The 12,870-nt window shown below is 42.9% G+C and overlaps 1 protein-coding gene across 1 annotated transcript in view; it reads left to right on the plus strand.

Moving 5' to 3' along the window:
• ADGRB3 (adhesion G protein-coupled receptor B3) overlaps positions 1-12,870 on the plus strand; it is a 654,643-nt gene that overhangs the window by 283,836 nt on the left and 357,937 nt on the right. Inside the window, exon 9 of the mRNA XM_054979153.1 lies at positions 12,494-12,688. Within this exon, the coding sequence (XP_054835128.1) occupies positions 12,494-12,688 (195 nt within the window). The remainder of the gene's footprint in view (positions 1-12,493; positions 12,689-12,870) is intronic.

Consider the following 12,870-nt stretch of genomic DNA (forward strand, 5'->3'; position numbering starts at 1 on the left):
TGTTTTCATGCATGCTTTTGTCGGTTTATAACACAAATATGAAACCCTTTTTAGCCAGAATGGTCATTTGCATTACAAATGCCTCTTTTCTCCACTGTTAGCATGGTTAACAATGGTTTAAGTTTTTCACTGGGGAAAGGCTCCAGTGTAATTTAGACCTCATTCTGTAAACACTGAAACAGCCTTGTGACACCCTGAAGACTAAGGGATATTTTGTGGCATGAGCTTTTATAGCTAAGAGCCAGTGGTAGCTTTCCTCCTTTAGGGACTTGGTTAACCATTCAGCAAGCAGCAGCTGTAGCACATTAACACTTCCTTGTATTTAAACTCTCAATCTCACGGCTGCATTTTGCTGTGCCAACAGTTGTTTATCTACATCTTCATGGTGCCATTTACAAGGACTGTACAATCTATGAAGAAAATGAAGCCTGTGGTGCACATTGCAGAACATGCCAAGCTCTATAAACAGGAGTCCAATATACATGTTAGTGGGGGCGGAGGGAGGAGAGTCTGCCATCTAGATGTAGGCTACAAATAATCAAATTAGGGACTTATACAGATAACATAGACACATTTGTTTAATTTGGTTAGTGTAATTCTGAATTCAAACTGAGTGGCACTTATTTTTTTTTTTTGAAGTGGTAGTCTAGTTACAAGAATGCAGATTCTGCATGTGATATAAAGGAAAAAAAAACACTGCCAATGCTTTAGTGCTGGCAGCCTGATTACAGAGGAAACCTAACAGGGATGGCTTTGGCTCCATATGTATGTGCTGTGTGGGCTATACCAGTGTTACAGATGTTTGCCAAGTACAAGTTCAGGGAGCCATGGCCTGGTCAAGGTTGTGCATATGGTTATTTGAGGATGTATACCTCCTGATTACAGTTTACATGTTGGCTCTGGCAAATGCAATAGTCCATGTGATGGACCCATGCTGCAAGCAATAGTTCTTTTCAGGCTTCTGTGGGGTCTGGAGTTGTAGTAACATCCCAGCAGCCTCTCATGACCATTTTCTCATGTCGGAGGGAGAAAACTTCTGCCTGCACTGGGGCAGCTCCAGGATTATGGAACAGCCATCCTGAGTTTGTGAGGAAAGCAGCCACTCTCTTGGCCTTCAGGAACCTCTTGTTAGTGGGAGATGCACAGTCTGGCTTATTGCTGGTATTAGATTTTGGAGTTGGTTGAACTGTTGACCTGAGGCAGTTGGTGTTTTAATTCTTGTAAGTGGCTTTGTGTTTCATTTTTGAGAGAAAAGTGGGTTAAAAGTATTGTAAATAAAATAAATTATGCAAGAAGCACACAAGGAGGGAGATGGGGCGGGGGAGATGTTTGTAATGCATCTCTCCCACCCTCTTGACCACTAAAATGTTCACATTTCAGAATTTTTGGATTCTTACATGCCACATTCTTTTCTTTCTGATCAGGAAATTGTTTAGAGAAAGCTGAAACAGAAAACAACATCAAACATACCATTCATATGGGAGGGACAGAAGCACCACTCCTTTCCCCTCTGAATCTCTGCCTCATCCAAAATAGAATTTTAAATGCCTCTCCTGTCCTCCTCCTCTGAGATATGTGTAAGCTACTTCTGTATCAAATTCCTGTGCATTTCCCAGATGGATAAATGTTAAAACTCTATTTTGAGCATGGCATATATGCAGAGAGACAGGAAGAATGATTTACGTTGTGTTTCATAATAATCAAAGCCAGACAGGTTCTTAAATGCATCGAATAATTTGGCTGCTGAACCATTCCAGCCAAAAAGTATCTTTTCTGCTAAATTTTCAGCATTTTTGTGTTCTTAAGGTTTTTTTAGGCCACCATCTGGCCTAAGGAAAAGATGGTAGAGCTGTAGATAGTAAGTTTATCTAGCTGTTCTCCTAAAGCAGTAGCCTTTTCTTTCAAGTTACAACTGTTTGTTTTTCAAGATAAAACATTTTTGAAAGTATATGGCCTTTAGTCTTTTTAAACACTTGCATTTCTTAGGGAGTCAAGATTGTATTTAAATTTTTAAAATATGTTGTGAGCACAGTAACTGTTCCATTTAGATGAGGCCATCACATTCTATATATATGAATTGAATTTTCTAATGACCGGTGGCAAGAGACAAAATGAAGGAAGGGCTTACTGCAAAAAGGGTGGGAAAGTATAAAGTCAGTTGACTACAGGTACATGTTAGCAGTAGCACATATCACATGGAAACACTGGATTATCAGTTGTACTGTTATTAGTATCAGTTATTCAAAAGAAAGTCAGTGCCAAAAAGCTTGATTAAGGAATCAGTTGAAGAATTAAAAAGATAAATTTTTCTGCTTTGGACCAACATTGCAACCCCAGCCAGAATGAAGAGAGAGACACAGGCTTGGAACTAAAGGGCTGTTTATTAAAATGACCATTAAACATAAACCATGGCAAGGGCCAACTAAGCGGTACAGTTCAAACCATAGGGTCAACTTCAGACCTCCGCCTTGACCTGCCTGGGCGAGCCCCAAATCCCCGAGTGTAGGCCATCCCTTGAATGGCTGCAACCCGGCCAGCCAGGCAAGGGATCCCCCCATCAAGCACCTAACGCCCCAGCCGTATAGCATGAGGGAAGGCCTTGTCTCTGGGGATCCCCGCAGGCATCTATGTTATGGTAGCCATCAACAAGCATACCGCACTGTTGGCAGACCCTGTTCCCCACCCATGGGGAAGCACCACTGGGTGCTCACCAGCCCGCACCCTATTCCCAAAATTCTCCTGCCAGTGACAAAACCAAACAGCACCACCTCAAAACACTGCCATTAGTGCAAGGTAGGCAAAAAAAAAAAAAAACCCTTTCCCAAAAGCCAATCAGGGAAAAGGGCAAAAAATTCCTACCTGGCTCTGGGCACAGCAGTCGGCTAGTCCTGCACTAGAACAGGGTGAAGTGGGTGGGATGAGTGCTTAAGGCAACTGCAGCCAGGGGAAATGGAGCCGCATGCATAAGACTCTTGGCTCTGTCCCCTGGCGAAAGCCCTGGATGTCCGGGAAGGGAGCCTGCCTCCTTTCCTCCAAGCAGGGCTGAAAATACAGGCTCCCAGCTAAAGCTGCTGCGCAGCTGCTGGGCAAGCCGAATTGCAACCCCATCCGGAATAAAGAGACAGACACAGGCTTGGAACTAAAGGGCCGTTTATTAAAATGACCATTAAACATAAGAAAAATTTTATGTTATTGTGCTTTTAAGTAATCTGTGAGTCTTAAATATGATATTGATTAATGAATGGCTATGCAACTAGCTTTTTTACTACTTCACGAACAGTGAGCGTACTTGAGTTTTGCAATTCCATGGATGGAGATGTAGGAAGCATGTGCAGACCTCCCATCCCCACTAATGGACCATTGTGCTATCTGTGCATGCACGTGGAAGTATGGGCGAGGTTGAATTTTGTTGTACCGATGAGAATCCTCCACATGCAGTTGCTGTATATATGATGGATTAGATGTCCTGTGAATACAAGGAGAGATGATTTTTTTCTCTCACACTAATTTGAGATTAATTATTTGTATGACAAATATAGTAGAGAAATCAGAAAATCCTGTTACTTACAAATCAGTCTTTGTATGAAAAATGAAGTGTCACAGCTAGAGATGGGCAAGATCCACATTACGATCGAAAACCCCCCACGATAATGGCAATTGCGCGATCAGGACCCAGCGGATCGTGCTCGGGCATGGCCAACGATCCAGCGGTTGGGAGGGGGGCTGGATCGGGGCTTGATCGGGGTGATCGTGCTCGGATCGGGAAGCCAGACGCTCAGGAGCCAGCAATCTATTGCCCTGGCAACGGAGCCTGGGGAATGCCTGAGCTGTGTTTGCCCTCCTTCTGTCGCCCTGGAAACCCGAATGGAAGCTCAGCTTTCCTTGATCAGCATGGCTTCCTTCCAACCACGGAGCAGCAAAGCAGTCACCAGCTGGGAGAAGACACCCAAGGGAGGGAGGGGGAAGGGGGTGTTCTGTAGCCATGGGCACTCCAATCTCATCCCTGCAAACTCTGATAGGCAGCTCTGACGGCGAAACACAGACAGCCAAACACAAACACAGATGCCGCTGGCATCAGCCACCGTTCCTGTATCGCTGGGAACAGCGGGGTGCCCCTCTGCCTTTGCCTCCACGATCCATGATCTCTGATCCACAATCCACGATCCACGGATCGGAAACGGGAGATGATCGGTGTGGATCGTTAATTCGGGATCGTCGCCAGCGCTGATCCACGATCAGCTTGATCGGTATTTTTTTTTTGGATCGTGCCCACCTCTAGTCACAGCACAATGTAGAAACAGATTTCACTTGAAGGGCATTCACTCTCTATAACTCTAAACCTTAGTTTCCTTCCTAAGAAGTCCTGTGCGATTTAACTCCATGCTGTATGAAGTATGTCACAGAAAGAAAACAAACCTTTCAGAATCCTCCTTCTCCTTCTCCTTATCAACATGCATTATATGGAGCAATAAAACACAATTTTAAAGACATGCCTAATTTTTAAACAACAGCAGCACCCAAGCTTCTCACACGGCATCCCAGTATCAGCAGAAGTAATCACAGATAATTGCAGCATTAAGACTTAAAACCATCATATAAACCATGTAAAACAAACACAGGGGGAAAATTCAATGCTTATTTCTTCCACTTCTGGAGGACTGTATATTTTCTCCATTAATTATTTCCTTTCAGATTAATAGCTCACATCTCACTCAGCTAACCCTATGGACTCCAGTTTTATTAGCTTATTTTAATTATTTGTTTATAATATTTAAAAATAGTCTCACTATTGCCTGTACTTCAGACAATGTATAATAAAATAATAAGATAAATATATACTTAAAAACCATTAAAACTCAGTGACAAAAATTACAATGAAAAGTTATATACCAGTGTAAATATCTAAGAAAATGAAACAAGCCACTAAATCAGCAGTGATTTCAACTAACGGCTACATGGAAATGAGCATGGAATTTAGATATTGGCCATTTTCACATGCTGTTAAAGAGACGGTCTACTTACTGAAGGCTGGGTTTCTTTCCCACAGATTCCAGATGCCTCCCATTTCAAAGCGGAAGCAGGCAGTTTGTCTTGCATCTAATCAACATCCTTGACCCGGCACAGAAAAGAGCGGGAAATCTCGGTCTCAGAAAAGACGCTGATTAGACGCAAGACAAACTGCCTGCTTCTGCTTTGAAATCGGAGGCATCTGGAATCTGTGGGAAAAAACGCCAGCCTTCAGTAAGTAGACCGTCTCTTTAACAGCATGTGGTAACGGCCATTTATATGCTGCTTTTCTCCTCAATAAAGACCCAAAGCAGCTTACAACATCATTTCCTGCTCTTTCATTTTATCCTTACAAGTAAGTTAGACTGAGAGAGAATGACTGGCCCAAATTCACTCTGGGCTTTTCCACATACTCGATTTATTTCTAATTTTCTTAGCAATCAATCCCCAAACATTGGAATTGATTTGGGTATGGTTCTTTAACACATCTGCCTTCCTTTTGCATTTTTTCAGTTCTGGAGATTATTTATTTTGATCTACAGGTGCCTTAAACAGTTAGAATTTTGATGTGCTATCACCTTTGGTGGCATCATTAGTGATGCCACAGCATCTACACCTTTTTAATTTTTTGTGCGTGCTATAACTGATAGATGGATAGATCAATATAAAGGCTGATTTTTTAAAAAAAAGATTGAAAATGAATGCATAGGGAGGTCTTTGTATGGGGAAGCCTAAAAGGGGAGCAGCTCCACCACCCATACCTAATCTTACCCCTCCAAACTGGAGAGCCATTCATGGGCTGACTCAGAGTCAGGTGGTGGAGGCTGGTACCAGCAGGGCAAAACTAACCTCTGTTGGGATGGAGACCAGAGCAGCAGAGACTGTATGCCTTTCAAAACCATGGTGCTTTTTCTGGTGCTAGAAGTGACCACCCCCTCTCCCCTGGGCCACCAGAAGTTTTTGAATCTTTTTTTTTAAAAAATGTCAATTTCATATTAATGGATATGCAGGTTCTCTAAATAACTACCTTTCATTTTTTAATTTAATTTAATTAATTTAATTTAATTTAATTTATTATATTTATATTCCGCCCTCCCCACTTTCGCAGGCTCAGGGCGGATAACAAAAACAAACATCATTAAAACATTTAAAAACATTAAATAATACATTTAAAAACATTTAAAAACATTAAATAATACATTTAAAAACATTAAATAATACATTTAAAAACATTAAATATTACAATTCATGCTGCATAGTGGTTCATACATGCCTCTGTGTTCGCATAGGGGCGATGGTTTAACCCCCCCTTCACGGGGGGGCGGGCACTGCCCGGCATCAGCCATATGCCTGGCGGAATAGCTCCGTCTTACAGGCCCGGTGAAATGCAAGCAAATCTTGCCGGGCCCTTGTCTCGCAAGACAGAGCATTCCACCAGGTCGGGGCCAGGACCGAAAAGGCCCTGGTCGACGCCAGGTGGGCCTCCCTAGGGCCAGGGACACTTAAAAGATGTTTTCCACCAGAGCGGAGAGTCCTCTGGGGCTCATATGGTGAGAGACGGTCCCTCAGATACGTCGGTCCCAGTCCACGTAGGGCTTTGTAGGTTAACACCAAAACCTTGAACCTGATTCGGTACTCCACTGGCAGCCAATGCAGCTGGCGTAGCACCGGTGTAATATGCTCCCACACCGGTGCTCCAACAATGACCCGCGCTGCTGCATTCTGTACCAGCTGTAACCACCGGATCAGACCCATGGGAAGCCCAGCGTAGAGCACGTTACAGTAATCCAACCTAGAGGTGACCATTGCTTGGACTACTGTAGTCAAGTCACGGGGAGACAAATAAGGGGCAAGCTGCCTGGCCTGCCAAAGATAATAAAAGGAAAACCTGGCAACTGCAGTGATCTGTTCCTCCATCTTCAGGGAGGAATCCAGAATCACCCCCAGGCTCCTAACTCCCGGGGCCAGTGTAAGTGCTGCCCCATTAAGTGTAGGAAGCCGGGGTCCCAAAGCCATCTCCCCACGACCCACATACAGGACCTCCGTCTTCGTGGGATTCAATTTCAGCCGACTTTGTCTCAACCAACCAGCCACAGCCTCAAAAGCACGCTCCAGGGCATCAGGGGCCGATCCAGGCCGCCCATCCAACAACAGATAAAGCTGGGTGTCATCCGCATATTGGTGACACCCAAGCCCGAAACTCCGCACCAGCCGGGCGAGGGGGCACATATAGATATTAAATAATAATGGAGAGAGTATCGCTCCCTGTGGCACACCACATACCAGTGGCCTGCGAGATGACACTCTCTCCCCAAGCACCACCCTCTGTCCCCGATCATGGAGAAAGGAGACCAGCCGCTGCAGTGCTGTCACCTGAATCCCCACATCGGCAAGGCGGTGGGTCAAAAGCTCATGATCGACCATATCAAATGCTGCTGCCAGATCCAGCAAAATCAGCAGTGCTGATCCGCCCTGATCCAGATATCTGCGGAGATCGTCTGTGAGGGCGACCAGCAATGTCTCGACCCCATGTCCTGGGCGGAAACCAGACTGGAAGGGATCTAGGGCCGAGGTATGTCTCTAGCCCCTTCCTTTGAGGAAATATAAGGGAAAAAAGCATATCTCTGCAATGGAGTGGGCTAGAGACTTACTTTAAAAAGAAAATGAAGATGAGTATGTAGAACAGATTTGGGCATGAATCGGAATACGAAACAAATTTCATCACAAAACGGGCAGTTTCGTGTGTCGCAAAACCACGTTTTGCGGGGCCACAGTTATCACGAAATTATCAGGCAATTCACGGCTTTTGGGCCTGTTTCGTTAGTTTCATGAACGATTTATAATTTCAGACAGGCTGGCACCGATCCATTGATTCACTAGGCAACAATGGGCCCAGACCTTTTATTGCCATTGGAAACTTCAAACATAGCCCACTTACCCTTGATTGCTAGCTCTCCTAGCCATCTGGAGAGCTTCCATTCTGCCCTAAACATCCATGAGCTGGGGGTCAATCCCCTAGGCAACCAAGGAGGTGGGACTTCTGTAGCCATGGGCACACCAATCTCACCCCTCCAAACCCTGTTAAGCAGGTCTGTCAGCCAATCACAGACCTCCTTTTCTGCTCTATGTCAGCTTTTTTTTATAAAAGGCACCTCTCTCTGCCTCGTGTTTCAGTCCCTGTAGACAGAGGAAGTGGGAGGAGGACCTGTTGCTGGGATTGGAGTGAGAGAGTATGTGGAAGGATTTGGGATTGTGTTTTTGGCTACTGCTGCTTTAAAAGAGACTGAAACTAGCTTCTTATTTCCAGCTCTTGGCCTTGCTGTGAGAAGATCTTTGGGTGAGGGTGCCTTTTTTCCTCCACCCTACCCTAGTCTCAGGCTTTATCCTGGCTCTGGGACCTAAGTCTCCCTTTTGAGGGCTCACTCTTGCTGTTGAAATGCCCTGGGTTCTGACGAATCACGAAACTAACTAATCGTTTCAGCAAACGTGTCAATTTTGTGAAATTTCACAATTTACGATTTGCGGATCGCGATGAGATTCATTCTCTATTCCTTACTGCACTCCATTTTCCGTTTCCTTGGCTTGTGTTTCATCAACCACTTTCTCTTACCCCATGTAGTCTATTGTCTCATCTGTTTTGGCATCATAAACTAAATTTTTAAAAAACTTGGAAGAAAATATAAAAGATAATAATGAAGCTTTTGCAATGTTGTAGGTATGGATCAGGCTTGAGGGAAAGGCAGGAAGGTTCTTAATGCAATTCACAAGTGACTCAATTTTAGGATTTTCCACAGGCCTCACTCCCATAACCAGAACTCTAGCTGTTTTCCTACAGAGTGCCTTACAGATCATTCATATAATGTTGGGATTATGAGCCAGGTTTATAAGGTCATGTCCCTTTTCTTTTTTGTTTTCATTATGTTTGTTAGATGTGGAGTCCAGAAACTAATATAGTCCCCAATGCCAGGCTCATACCTGTGTGAAGAGATTTAAGGTATATTATGCAGGATGGTGGTGATGCACAGTAGATTATTCCTATCACTAATCAACTGCCTTTCCAAACAATCAAAACAAAAACTGCTTTGACATTTTCCCTTATAACTCTATACTGAAAAAAGATAAATACTATTGTAATGAAATCTGGAAATTCAGAGGTATGGCATGACATATTGCTGCAAGGGAGTTGCCCTGAATGCTCCCCCCACCCAATAGCAACGGGCTTGGTAACAGAGTTAAGTAAAAACAATTCGGCTTTCCCAGCTGCAGCAAAGCTGCTTAGGCTGGGAGCCGGCTTTGCAGCCCTGCCCGGAGGAAGCTGACAGGCTCCCTTCCTGGGCATCCAGGGCTTTGGCTGGGGGCGGAGACAAGAGCCATTTGCAGGCGGCTCTGCTTCCCCAGCGTCAGTTTCCTCATGCGCTCGGCCCACCCACCTCACCCTGTTTTAGTGCAGGATTAGCCGGCTGCTGTGTCGGAGCCAGGTAGGAATTTTTCCCCTCTTTGCCCTGATTGGCTTTGGGAGAAGGGGTTTTTCGCCTACCTTGCACTAATGGCAGTGTTCTGAGATATTGTTTGGGTGGTGCTGTTTGATCTGTCATTGGCAGGAGAGTTTTGGGTATAGGGTGCGGGCTTGTGAGCACCCAGTGGCACTTCCTCATGGGTGGGGAACAGGATCTGCCACCAGTGTGGTATGCTTGTGGTGGCAAGTACAAGGCCTTCCTTCATGCTAGACAGCTGGGGCATTAGGTGCTTGATGGGGGGATCCCTTGCCTGGCTGGCCAGGTTGCAGCCATTCAAGGGATGGCCTACACCCGGGGCTTTGGGGCTCGCCCAGGCAGGTCAAGGCAGAGGTCCGGAGTTGATCCCGTGGCTTGACCTGTATCGCTTAGTTGGCCCTTGCCATAGTTTATGTTAATGGTCATTTTAATAAACGGCCCTTTAATACCAAGCTTGTGTCTGTCTCTTCATTCCGACTGGGGTTGCAAAATTACATTGTTGATCTTTTAAATCTATAGTATTTCCTTTAGACCTTTTCATGCTATATCAACCCAATTTTATTTTCAGTAACTATGGAAACTGTAAAAAACATGTCAGTTTACTCCATTTTGCCTTTCAACAGAGTAGATCCCAATAGATTTTGAATCTGTGTCCACTAAATATTGAACAAAAAAATTTCAATCCATATATGTATAGTGGGGGCCTCAGGGAGAGCAATGGAAGTACTGCTTTAACAGCTGTTTCAAGCTGCCATCTCTGGCTCATAAACTGCACCTTAATAAGCCTGCATATTAGATCACTAGAAGATGACCTTGACACAGGAAGAACAACTTTGTCAAGCAAAGAAACTTTTCTGTGGAACAGAAAGCTGTGTGCAAGGATAATATGTTGGTTCTTGGCTTATACATTAAAAGAGATATTAACTACATCTGTTCTGCACCTCAAAATAGTTGATTCATAGCTACCCAGTAATCTAGAATCCAACATAACTTGCTTCACTTCTTCAAAGCAGAGAGCCGAAGAGAAATCAGTTGTAGGGTCGTGATTAGTCTTATCAAATCCCTCATGTGGTATCTACCTTCTAGCTAATGCAGAGCAACTTCATTAATTTTGGGCACCAGTTAAATGATAATGTATGGAGTATGTAGAATGAAGGGTTAAAAAGATTGGACAGCTAGTAACTGTCATCCATCAACTTACTGTGGATACTTCTGGCATACTTGATATATTATAAAATAGTCTTCAAAATTATCCTTCTTTAACAACATTGTATCATGATAACCTCATATTGAAAGAAAAGCTATTCATGGAACGTATAGGATAACAAAAACATAGCCCAAATGGAGTGATCTTCATAGGAAATGTTCTAATCAAACAAAAATGGTTATTTTTTCTAACTATAATGAATCAAGGAGACATGAAAGATCTTGCTGCCTTGGATAACTCTATCCTCCCAGGAAGTGTGATCCTCCAACTGCCTTCCCCTAGGACTTTTTGGGGGGGGGGAATCATCTGGTATGCATATGGGATACCTTACAATCATAGGGAAATACAAACAGAAGTTGAAAAGATGTCAGACAGAATAGCTTCTAATGTTTAAAGCTGCTGCTGTTGTATGTATTGACTGGGCCTCTTATCATTTTCTCTTTGGGATAGATATTTTTGATGCTTGATATAAGATACAGAATCACTTACGATTTCAAATCATTTAAAGAGTAGATTTTTTTAAAAAAAAACCCTTTGATGTTCTTTCTTAGCACATGCTGGCCTAGTGACACCCTCTGCTTTATGTTGTTATATATCTACTAGGACAGTTTAAGGTATAGTTGAAGGTGTTACAGAATTTTTTCCTCATCAGCCAACATTTGTACCAACTGGCAGCAGGGGGAGGGAAGATGAAATAAAGATTGCCGATGTAATAGATTATTCCTATCAATTCTGTATGAGGACAATCAGTTCATGCATCCTTATCAACACTGGCCCTGTTTTTAACCAACATTTCCACATAAACCTGACACGTATCATCTGACATAAAAAGCAGTTGTAATATCAGCTATCTGGCCCAACCATCCCATCCCTTTGTACATACTATTCTTAAAATAATTAGGTAACATAATCCAAATAATGATCTGTGACAAAAGGAGAAGTGAAACGAGGCAAGGCAAGCTGATGAATCTAGCCCCTGCAGATCAGAGAGACTTTGCTTTGGGGGGCTGAGGCTCAGTGCTGGAGCACGTGCCTTACATGCATAAGGTCTCAGGTTCAGTCCTTGAGATCTCCATTCTTTTAAAGCATCTCAGGTAACAGGCATTATGGAAGATCTTTCTCTATCTAAGGAAAGACGTTGGCCAGAGTAGACAATACAACCAGGTGAACCTGTATAAAATGGTTTCATATGTTCAACACAGCATATTATGCTGCACAAAAATAAATACCCATGTGTATGGAACCCTATCAGTTACTCTTCTTTAGGAGTAAATTGCTCAAAAAACATAATAAGCCTGAAGCAACTACATTCTATTGTGATCCTTTTTTTCCACAGAGATGCTCTTATCCCAAAGCAGCATTATACAAAAGAACCTATAAATCAATGCTTTGCTAGTGACTTGAAATGAATGTAGATTGCTCTCATAAAGGGTAGTTATTTATGAATCTTAGTAATGTAACATGTCTGGAGTTTCTGTAGAGAATACATATGAAAGCTAAGTATAAAAAGTGCAGCTGCTTTTTTAAACAAAATGCATCCATAATATCCAATCCAGTGGTTTCTCTGGCCCAGCATATTCCTGTAAGGAAAATTAAGAAGCAGCCACCCACTAGCTGTCTTATTTTCCCCTAAATGATATAAAACCCACGTTATTTCAGTACAGCTAGATGATACATTGTTCCAGTTTCTATAGAGTATTATCATAGTATTTATTCAGTTTATTTGATGGCAACAAACACAGTAAAAAAGGTTCTGATATTTATCTCACTGTTTTACTTTTCACAGATTAAAGAACATCTTGCAAAAGGACAGAGGACACTGGCAGGTGAAGGAATGTCCCAGGTGACAAAGACCCTTCTGGATTTAACTCAGAGGAAAAATTTTTATGCAGGAGATCTTCTGGTTTCTGTGGAAATTCTTAGAAATGTTACAGATACATTTAAAAGAGCAAGTTACATCCCTGCATCTGACGGTGTCCAGGTATGTGAAACAGTAGAACAACAGAGTATTTATTTATTTATTTACATTATTTATAGTCCGCCTTTCTCACTGAGACTCAAGACAGATTACCCAGTGTGTCAGTGCAGTCAATTTCAATAAATAATATAATAGAGTATATAAAAGCAAATTTGCAAAGATTTAAGACAGCAGAAATCCAGTTT

This window comes from Eublepharis macularius, chromosome 1 (genome assembly GCF_028583425.1).
Source record: "Eublepharis macularius isolate TG4126 chromosome 1, MPM_Emac_v1.0, whole genome shotgun sequence".
NCBI lineage: Eukaryota > Metazoa > Chordata > Lepidosauria > Squamata > Eublepharidae > Eublepharis > Eublepharis macularius.